This window comes from Trichechus manatus, unplaced genomic scaffold, assembly GCF_000243295.1.
Source record: "Trichechus manatus latirostris isolate Lorelei unplaced genomic scaffold, TriManLat1.0 scaffold00100, whole genome shotgun sequence".
NCBI lineage: Eukaryota > Metazoa > Chordata > Mammalia > Sirenia > Trichechidae > Trichechus > Trichechus manatus.
In genome coordinates, this window is record NW_004444036.1 from 2,702,231 (window position 1) to 2,724,299 (window position 22,069).

The following is a 22,069-nucleotide window of genomic DNA, read 5'->3' on the forward strand; positions in this document are numbered from 1 at the left end:
CTAGTCCATTGGAGTGACAACTCCACCCTTAGAAACACCAGAGGCTATGGCTCCACCCTTTGAAACCCCTGAGGTCATGGCCATACCTTTTGAGACCGAGGCAGCTCAGCTTCTTGTGTCCCTTGTCTCTTCAGCTTCTGCTTCTGTTTCTTGTGGGCTCTTGGCCCTCGGGCCTCACGCCGGCATCTGGCCTGCTGGGGCAAGTGTTCCAAAGCTCTGTAGCTCCACCGGTGGGTGCCTCCGGGCACCCCACTCCACCAGGAAGCCTCCTGCGCACAGGCACTCAGCTCCCTTGCTCCGTGGGTGGGCAAGCCTAGCTCCTCCGATAAGTGCCCAGAGGCACCCCACTCTGCCAGGAAGCCTGCTGCTCATAGGCACTGAGTTCTCTCGCTCTGTGGGTCGGCTCCAGCGCCGTCTTGCGCTGGTCTCCTGGTTCTGCTGCTGTTGGTTCTCTGCCACTGCCACTTCTCTGCCACTGCAGGTTCTCTGCTGTTGCTGGTCCTCTGCCACTGCTGCTCCTCCATCCATTCACAGTTTCAAAACTGCTTCCACATTTTAGGTATCTGTTAGAGCAGCACCCCACTCTCGGTACCAAATTCCGTCTTAGTTATCTAGTGCTGCCATAGCAGCAATACCACAAGTGGATGGTTTTAATGAAGAGAAGTTTATTTCCTCACAGTTAAAGTAGGCTAAAAGTCCAAACTGAGGGTGTCAGCTCCAGGGGAAGGCTTTCTCTCTCTCGGCCTTCTCATCAGTGTTCCCCCAGACTAGGAATTTCTCCATGCAGGGACCCCGGCCCGAAGGATGTGCTCTGCTCCTGGCACTGCTTTCTTGATGGTATGAGGTCCCCTATTTCCACTTTTTGACTGTTATTGAATAATGCTTCTGTCAACATTCATGTACAAATTTCTGTTTGGACATACGTTTTAATTTCTCTTGGGTATGTACCCAGGCGTGGAATTTCTGGGTCATAAGGTAAATCTAAGTTTAACATTTTGAAGAACTTCCAAACTGTTTTCCCAAGTGATGGCACCATTTGATATCCCCACCAGCTATGTGAGGGTTTCAGTTTCTCCACAATCTTGTCAACACTTGTTATTGTCTGTCCTTTTTATTATAGCCATCCTAGACAGTGTGAGGTAGAATCTCATTGTGGTTTAATCAAAATAATGTATTTTCCTAATGACTAATGATGTTGAACATCTTTTAATGTGCTTATTGGACATTTGTATTTTTTTTTTTCAGAGAAATGTCTATTTACATCCTTTGCCCATTTTTTTTAATTTTATTTTTTATTGTTGTGCTTTAAGTGAAAGTTTACAACTCAAATTAGTCTCTTATACAAAAATTTATACATACATTGTTTTGGGACCCCACTTGCTCTCCCTATACTGTGACAGCACACTCTTCCTTTCCACCCTGGATTTCTCACGTCCATTCAACCAACTCCTGACCCTCTCTGCCTTCTCATCTCACCTCTGGACAGGAGCTGCCCATTTAGTCTCATGTATTTACTTGAGCTAAGAAGTACACTCTTCAGGAGTATCATTTTTTTTGTCCCATAGTACAGTCTAATCTTTGTCTGAAGAGTTGGCCTCAGGAATGGTTTTAGTTTTGGGCTAACAGAGAGCCCGAGGGCCACGTCTTCCAGGGTAAGTCTGATCTTTTTAGTAGAATTTGAGTTCTGCACCCTACTTTTCTCCTACTCTGTCAGGGACTCTCTGTTATATTCCCTGTCAGGGTGATCATTGGTGTTAGCTGGGCACCATCTAGTTCTTCTGGTCTCAGGCTGATGAAGTCTCTGGTTTATGTGGCCCTTTCTGTCTCTTAGGCTAATACTTTTTTGTGTCTTTGGTGTTCTTCATTCTCCTTTGCTCCAGGTGGGTTGGGACCAATTGCTGCATCTTAGATGGCCGCTCACTAGCTTTTAAGACCCCAGATGCCACTCACTTAAGTGGCTTTGCCCATTTTTTAACTGAATTATTTCTCTTTTTATTATTGCATTGTATGAGTTCTTTATGTATTTTGGATACAGGTCCCTTATCAGATATACAATTTGCATTCTCTCCTATTCTTTGGACTGTCTTTTCCCTTTCTTTATGGTATTATTTGCAGCACAAAATTTTTATAATTTTGATGAAATCCAATTTATCTATTTTTTTCCTTCGGCTGTTTGTGCTTTTGTTGTCATTTCTAAGAAGTCATCAAAAGCCTAACCTGAAGTCATGAAGATTTATTCCTATGTTTTCTTCTAAGAGTTTTATAGTTTTAGCTCTTTCATTTAGGTTTAGGAACCATTTTGAGTTAATTTTCCTGTACGGTGTGAGGTAGGGTTCCAAATTCATTTGTTTGCTTGTAGAAATCCAGCTGTCTCAGCTGCATTTGTTGAAAAGACTGTTTTTTCCACTTTGAATTTTTTTTTTCACACTTATCAAAAATCAATTGATGGTAAATGTGAGAGTGTATTTCTAGACTCTCAATTATATTCCATGATCCATATGTCTATCCGTATGTCAGTACTACACGATCTTCATTACTGTAGCTTGGTATAAAGTTTTGAAATCAGGACATGTGAGTTCTCCAACTTTGTTCTTCTTTTTCAAGATTGTTTTGGCCATTTTGGGTCCCTTGCATTTCCATGTGAATTTTAGGATCAGCTTATCAATTTCTGCAAAAAAGTAGCTGGGATTTTGATAGGGATTATGTCGATCAATTTGGGGACTATTGCTATTTTAACAATATTATGTCTTTGATTCCACGAACATAGATGTCTTCCCACTTATTTAGATCTTTAAGTATAGCAGTGTTTTGATTTTTTTTCCCTTGTTTTGTTTTGTATTTTCAGATTTCCTTGATTGAATGGGGGTGTGAGGGGAAGCGAGAACTCAAGGATGACTCCAATGTTTTTGGTCTGTGCAATTGGAAGGATGAAGTTGCTATCATTTGAGATATTTTTTGGGGGAAATATTAGGAATTCATTTTGGGGTATGTTAAGCTTGAGATGTCTATTGGACATCCAAGTGGCGAGGTTGACTAGTAGTTGGATGTATGAGGCTGATTTTTGGATAGAGTTTTTAGGCTAAAGTACAAATTTGTGAGTCATCAGCATGAGACATGGTGAGATTATCAAGGAAGTGAGTATAGCGAGAGAAGAGAACCAAGAACTGATCCCTGGGGCTCTCTAAAATTAGGAAGTCAGGAAAGAGAAGGAACCAGCAGTGGAGCTTGAGAAGGAACAACCAATGAGGTAGGAGGAAACCAGAAGAGCGCAGTGTCCTAGAAGCCAAATTCAGAGAGGGTATGAAGGAGGAGGAAATGATCAGTTGTGCTAAATGCTGCTGAAAGGGCAAGTAAGATGATGACTGAAAAATGACAATTGAGATTATGACAATTAGCATTGTGGTTATTGGGGATCTTGAATAGAGCAGTTTGATGGAGCGGTGGAGGTGAGAGTCTAATTAGAATGGGTTTAAGAGCTCTCTCTGAAGAGGAGAGGAAAGGGAGACATCAAAGTACAGGCAAATTTTTTGAAGAGTTCTGTGGTATAGAAGGTAAAGAAATAGGGCAATAGCTGGCAGGGGAAGTGGCGTCAAGAGGATTTTTTTAAAATTGGAGAAATAACAGCATGTTTGTATATTGGCGAACATTATTCAGTAGAAAGAGAGAAAAAAATGGTGACATGAGAGATCGGAGGAGAAGCTAGAGCAATGACCTTGAGTCACAAGAGGTTATGAAATCTAGTGTACCAGTAGAGGATTGGCTTTAGAGGGGGAGGATGGCTAGTTCATCTGTTGTAACAGGCAGAAAGGCAGATATAGTTAGATGGGCAGGTGTGGTGTCTGAATGTATCTATTGTGATTAAATAAATTTGAAAAGTTTGCAGAAATGTTTCAAAGCCTTTTTCCTCTCTCTCACTCCCACCCCCCCAAAGTCAATATTTTCAGCCACTACAGATGTACTTAGTGAAGTCTAAAAATGGAGAGAAGTGTTCTGAGTAAGATGAACTCTGTTTTAACTCATCTCTTGGTTGTGTTTAAAAGTGACAAAAAGTTCAAAGAAAAGAGGTATTATCACATAATCAAAGGGAATCAACAAAAGTTAGTTCAGTGTCTTCTTTTACCAGGCTCTATTCCAACCTCCTTTCACCTACCATCCTACGTAACCCTTACAAAAACTTCATGGGAAAACTGAAGCTCCGAAGAGTAAACTGACTTGTTTGAGGTCACTTGGCCTGTCAGTGAATGATAGAGCAGGATTTGATCCCAGGTCTGAGTCTAAGGCTCATGTTCTTTTTGTGAAGGGAAAAAGAACTCAAGAGTGATAGGAGGTCTTAAGAAGGAGATGAACTACTCTAGTCATCCAATGAGGCAAAAGCTGTATGAGGAGTAGGAGGAAGGCATTTAAAGAAATCGAGGTACCTGGCTAGAAGGTTTGAGCTGAGTACAGCTTTTAAATGACATGTTCGAAAACTGGAAGGAGGACACACAAGTAAGGGAAAACACGAAAGAATAGAGAATCTGTAGTGTTAGTGTCTTAAAAGAGAACATTTAGAAACACCTTTCAGAGCTAAGAACTCTTCCCCCCGAAGCATACTTTTGGAAACTGGGTTACTTAGAACTGCAGACAAGCACAGGGTACTTTTTGCAGGACTTATTTTGGATTGAAGAGGTTTAAAAGGCTGAGACACAAATAAATTGTTGTTGACTGGGTCATATAAAAGAATCCCTGGTAGCACAGCGGTTAAGCACTCGGCTGCTAAGGGAAAGGTCGGTGGTTTGAACCCACCAGTAGCTCTTCAGGAGAAAGATGTGGCAGTCTGCTTCCATAAAGATTACAGCCTTGGAAACCCTATGGTGCAGTTCTACTCTGTCTATAGGGTTGCTATGAGTTGGAATCAACTGGATGGCATTGGGTGTGGGGGGAGGTCATATAAAAGCTATAGCTCAATAATACTTTTCAATTTTTCTGTCTTAAAAATTTCAGGAAAGAATCTTGTAAATAATGATTCTTTCATGCATTTACCACACAAGATGCCCCTGTGCTTCAAAGGAGAGGGTGGTGTTGAGAGGAAAGAGATTGCTGAGGAATTTATTAAAGGGCCCCAGAATTAAATCTATGTTACAGCCATGATCTGAGTGAACCTAGGCAAGTGAATGAATTCTAGACAGAAGAAAGACATGCTGAACTCACAGAATGGATTCTGAAGAAGTTCATTTTTATAAAACTGATACTCCATATGACTTTGAATCAAAGAAAAATAAGTGTTAGATATATCTTCCTCCTTTCAATGATGAGCCAACTAAGGCCAAGGCGACACAGGGAATTAATAGAAGAACTAATTCCTTGGTCAGTGCTTTTTCTAGTTCACCAGAGTCCCCTCATATGTATATTTAACTTATGTAAATTCAACTATCTGCATATGGCAAGAAAGGAGGAAAATACTGTAAAATTTCATTTTCATATATATTCTTTACCCTGTGCTGTATATTACTGTATATGTAAAATACTCACACATCCATATTATTGTATAGGGTTGTATGCACAAGCCATGTATACTGTACCTTAAGGGTAATTTCAGAGGTTTCCCAGGGATAATTTTTGTTATATATGATTAGCAACTCATGTAGGAATTTAGAACTTCATCCCCTCCTAAGAAAACACAGCTCCTCGTGTTCCATATTTCTTCCTTCATTATACTAAAGGTCAAATCATGTCCTCAAAACATTAACTCATGGTATAAAGAGCCAGATATGACTCAGCTTAAAGTGCAAGTATTATTTTATCATATACACCAGCAAAGCAAAAGGATTCCATTGTATTTATTTGTAGGGCAAGGCTGTGCCCATGTTGGAATTTAGTAGGGAGAAGGGAGAATTGTGGCCTGAATCTTGTTTGAGTGGTTTTAATTCTCACATCAACCAATCGTCAAGAACTCTGCAAGTCTCTAGTATGTGCCTGGTGCAAGGTTCATCCAGTTCTGACCAGATGCTTATCATTCTAGAGTAGTTCTCCTACCATTTCTGTTCTTATCTCTACCTCATTGTCTTTCCCCTCATTTATTTCTAGCTCTCCTTCAATACCAAACTCATGAATGGATGCACGGTCACGTTTAGTGGGGCAACCATTTCTGGTCCTCTTCTTAAGACTTGATTTGGACCCACTGGAATAATCGCACAATTTGCATGCTTCTTCATGCCCTCAAAAGAAACGTGGAAAATATAGACTCTTAGAATCATAGTCTGTTAGAACTTTGAGACACTTTACAGGTCATCCGACCATTTAAAAAAATTTAGAAAGGAGACCTAGAGAGTTATCTCAAAGTTGCACAGCTTTAGTGACAAAGCTAGTTTTCCTCACTACTGCTTAATCTCTTGTGGGAGAAGTTTAAATAAAGAAGCATTATACATAGATCAAGGAGCCCTGGGGGCACGGTGGTTAAAGCGATCGACTGCTAACCAAATGGTCAGCGGTTCGAAACCACCAGCGGCTCCGAGTGAGAAAGATGTGGCAGTCTGCTTCTGCAGAGATTTACAGCCTCGGAAACCCTATGGGGCTCGCTATGAGTTGGAATCAACTTGATGGCAGTGAGTATACATAGATCAGAGCCGCGAAGAGGGAGCTTCTGATTTTCTATGAAAAATATTCTTAGAAACTTGGGTCTTTAGTCCTGGGCATTGTATAGCCTGCATTTGCCTCTTTCTGTCCCAAAAGGAAATGTTATACTAATGAAATACCTGGGGATTTAGGAGAACACATTGCAGAAACCAATCAGTAGCTAAAAGTGACAATCTATTGCTGAAACTGAGAATGTACTTATCAAGGGGGCAGAAAGTGAAATAGATGCCTCAGGAGGTATTCTTGGATGAACAGTTGTCTGTCTATATTTGTGATGGGAAAAAGCAAAGGCTTCCTCAGGCTGTGTGCTCAACAGGACAAAAACCCTGGCCCAAAGTCACAGCTGGGAGACCTACCTTCTCTCTTTGAACATATTAAGAACACTGTATTAATCTCCTAGGGCTACTGAAACAAAATACAACAAATTGGATGGCTTATCCCACTAAAAAACCCACTGCTGTCGAGTTGATTATGACTCATAGTGACCCTATAGGACAGAGTAGAACTGCCCCATAGAGTTTCCATGGAGTGCCTGGTGGATTCTAACTACCGACGTTTTGGTTAGCAGCCCTAGCTCTTAACCACTACGCCACCAGGGTTTCCTTGGATGGCTTATCAGAATGGAAATGTATTGTCTCACAGTTCTGGAGGCTAGGAGTCCAAAATCAGGGTGTCAACCATGTTGATTCCTTCTGAGGCTTGAGAGAGAATCTATTTCATGCCGCTGTCCTGGTTTTTGGTGATGGCCTGCGATCCTTGTCATTCTTTGGCTTGCAGCTCCAGTCTGTGCCTCCATCATCACATGGCTGTCTTCCCTCTGTCTGTCTCTCTGTGCCTCTTCTCTTTTATAAGGACACCACTCAGATTGAATTAGGACCCACTCAACTCCAGTGTGACCTCATGTTAACTGATAACACTTCAAAGACCCTCTTTCCAAACAACATCACATTCACAGGTACAGGGATTAGGACTTCATAATATCTCTTTGGGGACACAATTCAATCCATAACAAACACCTTATGTGTGTGCATTGTGGGGAGCTGCTTTCTCTTCTGAACATGACAATGCAGCTCTTTTAGAGAAAAGACCTTTGTGGATTCAACAATTGTGAAACAAATGTGATAAGGTTTTTTAAAGACAAAAAAAATTGCAAGGGCTGATTCTTCATGATTACTGAGTATTGCTAAATTGGTTATTATTGTTGCTAAATTGGTTATTGGGGATGAGTGGAAAGGGATTGGAGTGGCTATGGAAAGGATTCATGGAGGAAATAAGTATGAAACAATTTTGAAGGAAGAATGAGAAATAGTTTGTCTTTGGGATAACTCGGATTAATATTTCTGGCACATAAGTTGGAACCTAGAAAGATAGATTCCCACTTGTAAGTAGCAGCCTAATCTAGTTTGTTGTTCAAAGGTTATCGATATTCTATGGAGTGATCCCAGAAGCAAAAGAGGCTGTTACCCAAACAAAAGTCGAGGAGGAGGCTGCTATTTTGGACCAGACATTACCTCCAAGATTCTTAATAAATTTCATTTGAAGTTACTCATTAGATCTCATGAGTGTAAGCCTGATGGTTATGAAATCTGCCATGATGGGAAGGTAAGTTAACCCTGTTGGTGATGTTCTCACAGACATCCTTCCCCCAAGCACAGTCTTCTCTTGACCTAGCGTGTCTGACCTAGAAGCCCATGGGAAGATGTTTTCCCTAGTGCCAAAACAGAAGGCCACGCTTTGGCAAACCGACACAGGAGATTGCAGAGTTCACAGAGGTTGTTTGAAGGTGCCTCACTGCCCCTCACCCTAAGAAATATTTGGCTTATTTCCCTGATCTTCCCTAATCCCGGAGATAAAAATTCTGGAACTAAGAACACACACAGAAAGGCCGCATTCTGTATAAATGGTAAGGCAAATCTCCAGTACAGTGGGATTAAGCAAGTACTTATCCTCACACAGAGAATGTAAAAGGCAACAGTGAAGCTGGTTTGCTCTCTTCCACTTTTTGCACCTTCCCTGTGCAGAGCAGAGTCACAAAACACACTTCCCTTCAGCTTGCCGAGCAGGTGATCCCCAGCAACTGCTCACTGTGGTCAGTTAGCTGCAGCCAATAAAATGGAGTGTGTTGTGCTCCTTCAGTGATGTCTGATAAGGCTAGAAGAGTTAAGGACTGAGGAACTAGTTTCTTGTTCTAAGTTGTCCTGGGATGCTCCTTTTTCTAAAACCAAACAACGATAAATAAAAATGAACATCAAATTGTGTGGCATTTCCTTCTATCTTAACATGATCACTTCTCTTAATTCTATTAATTCATTTTAGGCTCATATTAATGTTGTATTATTTAGGGTTTCTTTGTAATAAGAAAACTGTTTTGATCAAAGATTCTATAGATGACTCCTGATCAAAAGGGGGAAATGCAGAACAGAATTTAAAAATCTCATGGAATTCAGACTTTCTGGATCCATTGAGGCTGGCTGAACCCCCAGAACTATTGACCTGAGATAATCTTTAAACCTAAACCAAAAAATGTCCCCTGAAATCTTCATTAAACCAAGCAATAGTTTAGCTTAATTAGTAAACAATGTCTGCCTTGAGCATTGTGTTCTTTTAAGAACTAGCTGTATGGGATCAAACTGACAATAGCAACTTGGAAGTTTAGATAGGAAACTTAGAGGGCGGCGGGTTTATGTTAATGGGGGAGAAACAATTCAGAAAATGAGGGTGGCACAACTTGAAGAATGTAATCAATGTCATTGAATTGTACATGGAGAAATTGTTGAATTGCTGTATGTTCTGCTATGTATATTCTTAACAACGACAACAACAAATAAAATAAAACTGAGAGAAAATAGCAGTGGCTTGTCTGAAGTGACATACTCATTAGGGCATGAGTCGGAATCAACTTGATGGCAACGAATTTGGTCTTTTTTGGTTTGGAGGCCTAAGCTAGCTTTCCCATCACAGACAAGTGGTATCCTCCCACACTCCACCAGAGTCCCAAGGCTGGTTCCTTTCCAAGATGGGGGTCAGGGCCATTTACTCTAGCCACTATTTCACTGCCCTTAAGATGCTGGTTTTTGGAGCCCTGAACCTGCTAAATCACTCAACTCCAAGAAAAAGAAAAAGACAGTGATAGTGGACAAATATTTGAATGTCCAAATATTATAATTTATCCCCTTGGAAAATTAGAATTTGCAAAACCGAACGTTAAGAAAGAGTCTAAGACATAGAACTAAAATTATATACAGGACTGGAAGGCCATGCACCGGGGTATTGGATGAGTGGGGACAGTGATTTTAAAAAACCTTGTTTTCCTCCAATGTAATCACAGAAATCACATCAGACTTGGATAATTTTCAGTGGTTATGAAGTTTGATTTTTTGTTTTGTAAGAATTTATTGAATGACCTTTGGAGAACTGATTTTATATGAACCTGACCCTTTTTTTCTTCAATCAGGTTATTACTATATTTTCCGCATCGAATTATTACGAAGATGGGAGCAATCGAGGCGCTTACCTCAGACTGAGTTTTAATACACTCCCTAAAATTTTTCAGTATCAAGTAACTAAGGCAACGCACATAAGGCCTCTTTACCAAAGGTGTGTATACTCTAAGGAGAATACTCAGCACTGGCATTGTGACTGAGGAGAGGAGAGCAAGTCCAGAGTGACTAAGAGCAGCCATGAGAGTGACAATAACTACTTATTGGTGACTCATTGATATAAACAAAATGGAAACGGTTCCAGTCTACCAAGTGGTGAATGTGCCCGTATTTGAAACCAAAAGGGGCAATTTTCAATTCATAAACTCTTCAGCTGGATAAAGAATTTAGCACCCAGGGACAGGCCCTAATTAAATGGAAAGAAATGAGGGTCCTCACACCCACTCAGGCCCCTAACCTACAACCTTCTCTGCTCAACAAACAGCCCAGTGTGGTCTTGCCAGAGGTATATATGCCTAAAATAGTTGCATGTCTCCCTCCATGTGATCCCATTAATAGCTTACCTTCCTTTTTTTCTCCCTTTAACATTCTTTTTTAGATTTTTTTAAAAATTATAAAACTAATATATTAATTGTTAACAAGTAAAACAAAACAAACATGTATAAAGAAAACGTTTATAATCTTCTCTCCCCCTACTTCTCAATAATCCTGCCTCAGAGGTAAGTAAAACAAACAGCCTAGGGTGGGCCTAGCCACCCTCTACCCTTGCTCCTACAAAAATAGACTAGCAATTATTAACTCATTTAATGAAAATATTTTTGAGCACCTACTATGTGTCAGGCACTATTCTAGGTACAGGCGATACAGCAATCAGTCCAACAGTCTCTTCAAGGCAATCTAGACTTTTACTATTAAGCACCTCAAAACTCTTCCAGCTTCTACACATCACCCAATTCCAAAGCCACTTCCACATTTTTATGGCAGCACCCCACTTCCCAGTACCAAACTCTGTCTTAGTTTCCTAGGGCAGCTGTAACAAAAAACCACAAGCTGGGTGGCTTATAAGAACACACATTTATTGTCTCATTGTTTTGGAGGCTGGGAGGCTGAGATCAGAGTGACGACCATGCTGATTCTTTCTGAGACTTTGAGGAAGAATAGCTTCAGGGTTTCCTTGACTTGCAGCTGCAGTTTCACGGGGTGTTCTTCCTTCTGTCTCTCTGTCTCTTCTCTTTTATAAGGACACCAGTCATATAGGATTAGAACCCACCTCACTCCATTGTGACCTCATGCTAACCTAATTAATAACATCTTCAAAGACCCTATTTCCAAACAGGGTCACATTCACAGGTTGGGAAAGTTCCCTTCTATTCCTAGTTTGTTGAATGTTTTTATCATGAAAATGTGTTGGATTTTGTCAGATCCTTTTTCTGCATTTATTGAGATGATCACATGGTTTTTGTCTCTTTTTCTATTAATATGATATATTTATTACCTTGCATACCTGGGGTAAATCTGACTTTGTCATGATATTCATAATCCTTTTTATATGTTGCTAGATGCAGTTTGCTAGTATTTTTGAGGATTCTTGCATCTATATTCGTAAGAGATATTGGTCTGTAGTTTTCTTTTCTTGTTGATGTCTTTGTCTGGTTTTGGTATCAGGATAATACTAGCTTCATTCCCATATCTTTTCTTTTCTGGAAGACTTTGTAAAGGATTGGTATTAATTCTTCTTTAAATGTCTGATGAAATTCACCAGTGAAGCCATTTGGGCCTTGATTTTTATTTGTGGGAAGGTTTTTGATTACTTACTCAATCTTTATATATATATATGTATTTATGTGTGTGTATTAATGTATATATATATATATAAATTTATTTATTTTGTTGTTAAGAATATACACAGCAAAAAATACACCAATTCAACAGTTTCTATGTGTACCATTTAGTGCACTGATTACATTCTTCGAGTTGTGCAACCATTCTTACCCTCCTTTTCTGAGTTGTTCCTCCCTCATTAACATAAATTCACTGCCCCCTAAGGTTCCTATCTAATCTTACGAGTTGCTGTTGTCAGTTTGATCCCATATGGATCATTCTTAAAAGAGCTTAATGCTCAAGGCAGACATTTTTTACTAGTTAACCTAAACTATTGTTTGTTTTAAGGAGACTTCAGGGGATATTTTTGGTTTAAGGTTTAAAGATTTTCTCAGGGCAACAGTTTCAGGGGTTCATCCAACCTCAATGGCTCCAGGAAGTCTGGAGTCCATGACAATTTGAAACTCTGTTCTACATTTTCCCACTTTTGATCAGGATTCTTCTACAGCATCTTTGATCAAAATGTTCAGTAACAGTAGCCCGGCACTATCCAGTTCTTCTGATCTTGTGGCGAAGGAGACAGTTATTCACGGAGGCAATTAGCCACACATTCCTTATCCTCCTTCTGTTTATTCAATCTTTTAACTTGTTATAGGTCTATTCAGATTGTCTGTTTCTTTTTGAGTCAGTTTTAGTAGTTTGCATCTTTCTAGGAATTTGTCCATTTCATCTAGGTTATCTATTTTGTCGGCTTTTGCTTTATGTATTTTTGGCTGACCAAGAAAAGAAGAGTGAAGATTCAAATTACTAAAACCAAGAATGAAAAAGAGGATATCACTACAAACCTTACAGAAATAAAAAGGGTTATAAGAGAATACTATCAACAATTGTATGCTTGAGAAGAATGTATATCTTACTGTTGTTTGATGGAGTGTTGTTATGCTAGCACCATTTCTACTGAATTGTAATGCTTTGTCATATATGTCATTACAATATATAGTCAGCAATATTTATGGAATTTCTGTTATGTTCTACTTATTATTTGTCTTCTCTTGTGTTAGTACCTGCTGTTTTCTTTAAGCAATTTTACAGTAAATTTGAATATCTGGTATAGCAACTTCCTCCTTTTTCAAAATTATCTTGGATATTCTCAAAAATTAATTGTCCATGTGAATCATTGAAATAGAAAAGAAAATCTCACTAGTAATCTTTTTAAAATTTCACAGAATACACACACATACATACATATATACACATGCATTCACCATCCAGTAACATGACATATATGAATTTAAGCAATTCATTTAAAGTGGAAACTGGTAAGTGGTAACATAGCACATTAAAATGAAGCAGAACAGGATGATTTATGTAACTTTCACCTAATAATTGTTTTCTTGACATAGGGTGAATACTGTTGAAGGTAGTGCCATCAGGATGTTAAAAGAGAGAATAATAGCACGAAAAACTGACCTTGTTCATGCTTTTGAACTTTATGACCGCAATAAATCAGGTAATAAAATCATGTAATGCGTATCATTTATTAACATATCAGGTAACATACTGATCAATTTTTATTCCCTTTGCTTCTTTAAGATTTCAGTTCTCTATTTTTACTATTTTTATTTTACTATTTTACTATTTTTACATAATGATAGAGATAAAATAAAATATAATCTATTATACACTGGGAAAAAGTCACATTCCCCCTTTTCAGAAAGTTTCTTTCAACAAAAATAACAACCCTGAATTTGATTCTGTTCTGGTAGTATGTCAGACTAGACACTCTCCAGGGCTCTCCTGTTAACAAACAACTAGATTTGGGAAGAAGCAGAATTTTAATGCATTTGCCAACCTCACAATAAGTAAGGTAAATCTGCAGGCTGCATCTCCTCTCCATATGAAGGGCTATTTGAAACCGCATCTGGAAGTATGAAGCAGAAGCAAGCACAAAAGGCTGGATCGCCCTGGGAAGAAATGCTGTTATCAGTGTGGCAATCAATCCTGAAACTAACCTATAGGATAGTAGAAAGACGGAGAAGCTGAATTTGAGATTTCCACATTAATCCTGGACTCTCAAAGTGCCTAAAGTAGACCTTGGTTTGTAGTGCACGATGGCTTCGGGCAGAATCGAATGCAAATCCATCTTCAAGAGAAGCATCCCTCATTTTGGCCATTAGTATATTCAGAGATTAAGATCAACAAATACGAGCTTACAGCTAAAGATCACCAAACAAATGAGGAAACAAGCTACCGTGAGTGAGAGTGAGCAGAAACAACAAACAACAAATTTAGTTCCCCAAGGACATCAGATATTGGAATTGTCAAATACACAATATAAAATAACTAAGTAAAAAAATGTTTAAAGAAATAAAAGATGGAATCACAAAAAAAAAATGCATTTGAAAATTATTTGAAAAAGAACCAGATAGATATAGAAATATACTTGCTAAAATGAAGAGAAAATATAATGGATGGGTTAAACAGAACATAAGACACTTATTAAGGAAGAAGTAAAGAGATTAAGAGTTACGGATAGTAGAATGAGAAAGTTTAACATACATAATCAGAGTCTTAGAAGGGAAAGAATAGAGAGAATGTCAGAGAGTAAATATTTGATATGATAAAGGCTGAGACTTTTCCAGAACCAATGAAAGCCTCAAACCCGCAGATAAAGAAGAACAGTGATTCTCAAGCAGAATAAATAAAGTTAAATCCACACCTACAAACATTTGTGGTGAATACCAACAGCAAAGAGAAAATCTTAAAAGCAGGCAGAGAGAAACTAGATGACTGCAAAGAGACAACAACTAGACTGATATCAGACTTCTCAACAGAAACAATTGGAGAGGGTTTGTCTGTGGCCCACTAGACTGGGGAGAAATTCACTGAGGTGCCTCAGGTCGAAGCCTGTCTACAGCTAGTGGGCCAGGACTGGAGAGAAGGGAGCCACCCACTATTATGTGTGCAGCAAAACTCTCTGGGGGCTGTGCACCACTGTGTCTCCTACACACTGCTGGCAAGGAAACTACCCACTGGGGTGCCAAAAAAAAAAAACAAAAAACAAAAAAAAACTCTAGAGGCTGTGTGCCACTGTGTTTCCCATACACTACTGGCAAGGAAGCCACCCACTGTGGTACCAGTGAAACTTATTGTGGAGTGGGTGCTACTGCATCTTCCGCTCACCTCTGGCCACCACATTGTGCTATAGAAGCAAGAAGCAAAGCACACCAGAACCAGAATGAGAAACTGCTGCTTCTGCTAATGCCTTGCAATATTCTTCCTGTGCCCTCTGCTGACAAAGCCTAACATCATACCAGCTGCCAAAGGAGAAAGGTTCACAGGGTCTAGCTCCAGTGTCACAAAGCAGGGCAAAGAAGGGTAAATTTGGAGCTAAGTGGAAATAATTGCTGGTGTAGGCAGCAATTAACTTACAGATAATGAGAATTTTAAAAGATACCATTCACAATAGATTAACCAAGTACCTAGGAAGAAATCTAATGAATGATGTACGAGATTTCTTCATGGAAACTATAAAATATTATTAAGAGAAATTAAAGCTAAGTGAAATAAATGGGTGAATATTACTGTGTTCATGGGCTATAAGGGTCAAAGTTGTCAAGATATAAATTCTCCCGAAATTGAGCTATAAGTTCTAATGCAATCCCAATCAAAATCCCAGCATGGGGATTTTTTGGTAGGTCTTGAGAAGTTGCATCTAAAATTTATATGAAAAATGCAAAAGGCCAAAAATAGCCAAGACAGCAATAAGGTAGAAAGATTTGCCCTGTTGTATATCAAGACATTGTAAAGGTACAATAATTACAATAGTATAGACTTGGCACACGGATCCCCATATAGACAGATGGAACCAAATAGAGAATCCTGAAACAGATTCATGCATATATGGACATTTGAAGGTGCCACTGCTGAGCAGTGGGTAAAGGACAGTCTTTTCAATAAATGATGCTGGCTAACACAGTTTATAAAGAAAATGTTCTACATTCTACCTTGGTGAGTAGTGTCTGGGGTCTTAAAAGGCTGTGAGCAGCCATCTAAGATACTCCACTGGTCTCACCCTGTCTGGAGCAAGGGAGAATAAAGAAGACCAAAGACACAAGGGAAAGATTAGTCCAAAGGGCTAATGGATCACAGCTACCATGGCCTCCACCAGACTGAGTCTAGTCCAACTAGATGGTGCCTGGCTACCACCACCAACTGCCCTGACAGGGATCACAACAGAGGGTCCTGGACAGAGCTGGAGAAAAATGGAGAACAAAGTTCTAACTAACAAAAAAAGACCAGACTTACTGGCCTGACAGGGACTGGAGAAACCCCAAGAGTATATGGCCCCCGGACACCCTTTTAGCTCAATAATGAAGTCACTTTTGAGGTTCACCCTTCAGCCAAAGATTAGACAGCCCCATAAAACAAAACAAGACTAATGGGGCACACCAGCGCAGGGACAAGGACTAGAAGGCAAGAGGGGACAGGAAAGCTGGTAATGGGGAACCCAAGGTTGAGAAGGGATACTGTTGACATGTTGTGGGGTTGTTAACCACTGTCATGAAACAATATATGTACTATTTAATGAGAAACTATTTGTTCTGTAAACCTTCACCTAAGGTACAATTAAAAAAAATTCTGCAAAGATATTCACATAAAAAAGAAAATGATGCTGGCTAAGCCAAATGGATATCCATATGAAGAAAAGAAATGGACCATTGCTCGTAACATACACAAGAATAAATTCCAGGTGAACTGTAACCTAAACATGAAAGACAAACAACAAGGCTTCTGGAATACAATACAGGAGAATTTATTTATGCCATTGGACTTGGCAAAGATTTCATAAACGGAACAGAAAAGCACTAACCATAAAGTGAAGAGTGGTAATATTAGTTACATTAAAATTAAGAACTTCTGTTCATCCAACTACACTTTAAAGAGTGAATAAAAGGCAAACCAAGAATGAGAAAAGATATTTGCAATATATGTAATTGACAAAGGGTTCATATCCGAAAAATATAAGTAATTCCTACTAATCAATTTTTAAAAAGACACAAAATCCAGTAGAGAAATTGGCAAAAGACTTGTATAGACAGTTCGTCAAAGAGGATATCCAGATAACCAATATATGCAAAGGTGCTCAACTTTTTGGTCATCTAGGAAATGCAAATTAAATCTGCAATGAGATATTACTACATACCCTCTAGAATGGCTGAAATGAAAAAGACTGACAATATCAAATGTTGGCAAAGATGTGGATCAAACTAGAATTCTTATATACTGATGGTGTCTAAATTGGTACAAAGTCTTAACTGGTATAACCACTTTAGAAAACTGTTTGGAGTATCAAATGAAGCTGAACAAACACATACCCTATGATCCGGCAATTTCACTCCTAGGTATTTACTCAACAGAAATGCAGGTAGACATATGCACCAAAAGGGCGTATACAGAAATGTTCTTAGTAGCACTGTCTGTAATAACTCCAAACCAGAGATAACCCAAATGCCCATCAACAATAGGATGGATATATAAATTGTGAATATTCATGTCATGGAATTCTATACATCAATGAAAATGAACAAACTACTACTAAATGGAACAACATGGCTGAATCTCATGAACCTAGTTTTGAGCAAAAGAAGCCAGACCCCTCCCCCTCTATACATACCGTACGATTCTGTTTATGTATAGATTAAAAAGGGCAAAAATGAACTATAGTGTTAGAAGTCAAGATAGTGGCTCTGCTAGGGAAAGTGGGAGGTGGTAGCAATTGTCAGGGGCACAAGGGGGCGTTTCGGATACTAGCTGCGATCTAGTTCTTGTACTTGGTGGTGATTACACACGAGTTCCCTTTGTAATAATGTACTGAGTTCTATATTTGTTTTGAGAACTTTTCTGTAAGTGTTAAACTTCATTAAAATAACAAAAAAGAATTTTGTCCTTAGCTGCTAAGTGTGTGAGGAAATGGTCTGATGGGAGTGTAAGTGGATAGACTTTCTTGAAAGCAGTTTGGCGTTGTATATCAACAGCCTTAAAAATCTACATACCCTTTGATCTGGCAATTCCACTTCTAGGAATTATCCTAAGGAAATAATGGAATAGTTTCATAGCCATTAAAATGATGATGTAGATTTGTGTTTATTAATATAGATGGATGTCCATAATTTATTGTAAGTAAAAAAGCAAGTTAGAGTAAATATGTCTGTGTGTTGTCATATGCAATACAAGTATATAAAACATATGCTAGCATATAGTGTATATTTTGTTTTAAGAAAGACTATATATATACATTCATGACTACACATGCTTCTATATATAGAAAAAGGACTGGGAGTAATAACACTGTTTTCCGTGTATTATAAATTATTTAGAGTCAGCATATCTTTAATCAGAAAAAACTAAAGATATTTCTGCTTTGAAAAAATTACATACAATATTAGGGGGAAAAGGATGTTACACAGGAATATGACAGATGAATAATATATCAAACATTAAAAACAAAAGTAAATCTTATTTTTTATATTCTTTTGTGTTTTCAAATCTTCTGCAATAAGCGTACTTTACTTTGTTAATCAGAAAAAGGATAAAAAAAAGTTCACACCCAGACTCTGATTCCTTACAAGTGCTAGTAAGGGAAAGATCTGTGGAACTGAAAGACTGTTATTCCCCCAGGGCTGGAGGCCTGATAGGACAAATCACAGAGGACAGCAGGATACCCCCAGGCTGCCCACCGGCTCTGCCAAGGAGGTTGCCTTTCTTTATCAAATAATAACCAAATGATGTGGGCTTTGTTGTTGTTGTTGTTAGGAAAACTTTCTCTGAGCCAGTGGGCTTTTTCCATGGAGAGCGTTTTGGAGCTTAATTTACCATGGAGATCACTGAGCACGCGTCTGGTACTCACCGACAGAGATGGAAATGTTGACTACATGTCCAGCTTCCAGAATATCCGCATTCAAAAACCTGTAAAAGAGGCAAGTGAAACATAGCTCCAGCTAAAACCTGGCTAGAGGGAAACACCTTTTGGACAACCTAAAAGAGTAACTTGGCCCTTTCAAAATTTAGGAGAGGAATTAGCTGATGGATGGAGGTTGTCCTAGGAAAGGTCTAAAGGGTACTTGTACATTGTGATCTGTTGGGAAAATTTGTGCATTCTAAGGGTAAAAAAGAAAACAAACCTGTTGCCATCGAGTCGATTCCGCCTCATAGTGACCCTATAGAACAGAGTAGGACTACCCCATGGGATTTCCAAGGAGGGGCTGGTGGATTCAAACTGCAGACCTTTTGGTTAACAGCCAAGCTCTTAACCACTGTCCCACCAAGGCTCCATTCTAAGGGTAGGCAAAAAAAAAAAAAAAAAAAGCTTCTGTAAGCAAATCTATGGCAAATATGTGATTCTTATTTTAAGTGCTGGCCAGCAGAACGAAAGGTGTGACATCTATTCTTCCATACAACACCCCTTTTAAAATACCCAGCGGATTCCGTCTTAGCCTGTGGGAGTCTAGACTTGCTGACATGACCCAGAATATACTTTCAAGATTTTTAAAATTAGAATCCCTTATTAAAATGTGAATACCCCAGTACCCTCCCCCGCTCTTGCCATCAAGTTGATTCATAGTATTTAGTAGTTAACAGCTCATCAGCAATTAGTTAAAGTTGGAACTGGGACCTGGGTGGTTGTTTGCAGGGGAGATGAAACGTTAAAAGCAGAGAGAAGGGAAGTAACAGTGCAGTTAGAAGATTAAAATATCTACAGGAAGGAGGCTTTGACTTCACGTAGAGGCAATTTAATGTGGTGACTAGGATCATAGGCCTTGGCTTCAGGCAGCTTAGATTCAAATTCCACTTACCAGGTATGTGAATGTAGGAAAGTTACTTTACCGCTCTGTTTTCTAGTTTGTAAAATGGACATGATAGTAGTTCTGTTTCTACTCCTAGGGTTGTTGCTGAGGACTAAATGAAATAATCCACATAAAGCTCTCAGTGCAGAGCCTGGCACACAGGTGCTCTCAGTAAATGTTGGCTATTGTTATCTTTTAAAAAATCAGTTGCCATCGAGTCGACGCTGACACATGGTGACCCCACCCGTGTCAGAGTAGAGCTGTGGTCCATTGGGTTTTCAATGGCTGATTTTCCAGAAGTAGATCACCAGGCCTTTCTTCTGAGGTGCCTCTGGGTGAACTCGAACTTCTAACCTTTTTGTTAGCAGTCAAGCACATTAACTCTTTGCACCATCCAGGTATTTACTGCCTCTTGATTCACCTATAGGGTCACTATGAGTCAGAATCGACTCGATGGCAATGGATTTGGTTTGGTTTTATGCACCTTGAAGGAGCCCAGGTGGCGCAGTGGTTAAGCATTCGGCTGCTAACCAAAAGCTAGGCAGTTGGAACCCACCAGCCGCTTCAAGGCAGAAAGATGTGGTGATTTTCTTCCTTAAAGATTAGTGTTTGAAACCCTATGGGCAGTTCTACTCTGTCCTGTAAGGTCACTGTGAGTCAGAATCGGCTTGACGGCAACAGGTTTTTTTTATTGGCCTTGGCCCTGTCCCCTGAGGAATACAGACTGCACAGCTTCAGAACACAGGGAGCAGTTTTTTATCTGATTAAAGAGGATTGGCCTCCAAGGAAGGCTTGCCTTCTCAAATTTCTAAGTCATATCATTTGAATTGGTGATGATGTCTTGTGTTTGTTACTTTTACTAAAATTGATCTCTGTCATTAATTCTGTTTTAACACTTAGAAAATCTTTATTCTAGGTTCATTCCACTCTAATTGAGACTCTCTACAGATACCGATCTGACCTACATATTATATTTAACATCATTGACACTGATCACTCAGGTAAATCAACTTTGATTAGTTTAATTAGCAAAGGTTGGTCTATTTCTCCGAAACCAGAACTCTGTTTTCATCTGTTTCATCCTTCATCCAAACCTGATTAAACTTGAGGGGAAAAATGAACCCATGTTTATTATTATTATTAGTTTAGCTTGGCCACAAACTCTGTATTAAGACCATAGAGTCCTACATAAGCCTATGTATCCACTGGTCAAATTGGAGTCACTCCTTTTATAAATCACCAGCACGAATGTTAAAATAATTCACTGTCCATTTAAATATCTTAATTATTCCTTGCAATAAAAACCAGTCCTCGAGTTCTGATTCTGTTTTTGGAAGTGAGGGCTATGACAACTCATTTTCTACTTAGCTTTGATGCACAATCTCTCATTTTCAAACTGAAAAATCATCAGATAATCCGGTACTGCAGAGACCTTTTCTCAACACACACACACACACACACACACACACTAATCAATAATCTAACACATGAAAGCAAATTATCACCTATAAACATTGTTTGCAGTCCTCTGGCTGAGTCCCAGGGTATCTACTTCCACTGCTTTGATGTTCTCCTCTCTGCCCTCCTTCCATGTCTCCCTCCCTTAAATTTCAGATCTTAAAATTTCTATACCACATATTGTCCCACAGCCTACAACCCCCCCCTCATTCCTTCACTCTTTTCTCATTCCAGCTTTAGAGCAATCTCAGGATCTTTTGGTAGTTGAAAGTGACATATGGTTTCTTACATTTATGTTCTTACTCTTCCATTCCTTCAGTGTCTTAATGGTCAGGCATGGTAGTAAGCTTCTAATTGGGACTATTCAATCAGTATGGCTTCCTCACCTCTCCCTTAGGTGGTTCTTAAAATGAGCACTCACAGCTTTCGCCTGTATTCTTTTAGGCATGATCTCCATGGAGGAATTTCGCACCATGTGGAAACTTTTCAAAATGCACTATGGTGTTCCAGTTGATGATTCTGAAGTTGATGAGCTTGCCAACAAAATGGACTTAAACAAAGATGGAAGCATTGATTTTAACGAGTTTTTAAAGGCTTTCCATGTAGTGCATAGATTTGACCCATCACGTAAGTCAAACAAGCCTGTTGTCCAAGAATGAGGACTTCACCCAAGCTTTGTATACATGAAAGACACAATCTTTTCCCAACTCTTGAAATTCATAGTCAGTAGTGGAGAAGAGTAGATCCTAGCTTACTTCACAAATTGCACAGTGTGGGTGGAAGTACCTAGTGAACTGTTACTCATAAGACTAGGTTAAATGGCATCTGATAAAATTTAGCTCCAGCATTACACACGTCAGAAACTAATTTTGAGCCCTGTGCCTGGAT

The 22,069-nt window shown here is 39.2% G+C and overlaps 1 protein-coding gene across 1 annotated transcript in view; it reads left to right on the top strand.

Annotated features, from left to right (window-relative positions):
• The window catches only part of PPEF1 (protein phosphatase with EF-hand domain 1), a 97,539-nt gene extending 75,699 nt beyond the window's left edge, over positions 1-21,840 (top strand). Inside the window, exons 11-15 of the mRNA XM_023737301.1 lie at positions 10,070-10,212; positions 13,280-13,386; positions 18,693-18,856; positions 20,640-20,724; positions 21,626-21,840. Of these exons, the coding sequence (XP_023593069.1) occupies positions 10,070-10,212; positions 13,280-13,386; positions 18,693-18,856; positions 20,640-20,724; positions 21,626-21,840 (714 nt within the window). The remainder of the gene's footprint in view (positions 1-10,069; positions 10,213-13,279; positions 13,387-18,692; positions 18,857-20,639; positions 20,725-21,625) is intronic.
• The last annotated feature ends 229 nt before the right edge of the window (positions 21,841-22,069 follow it).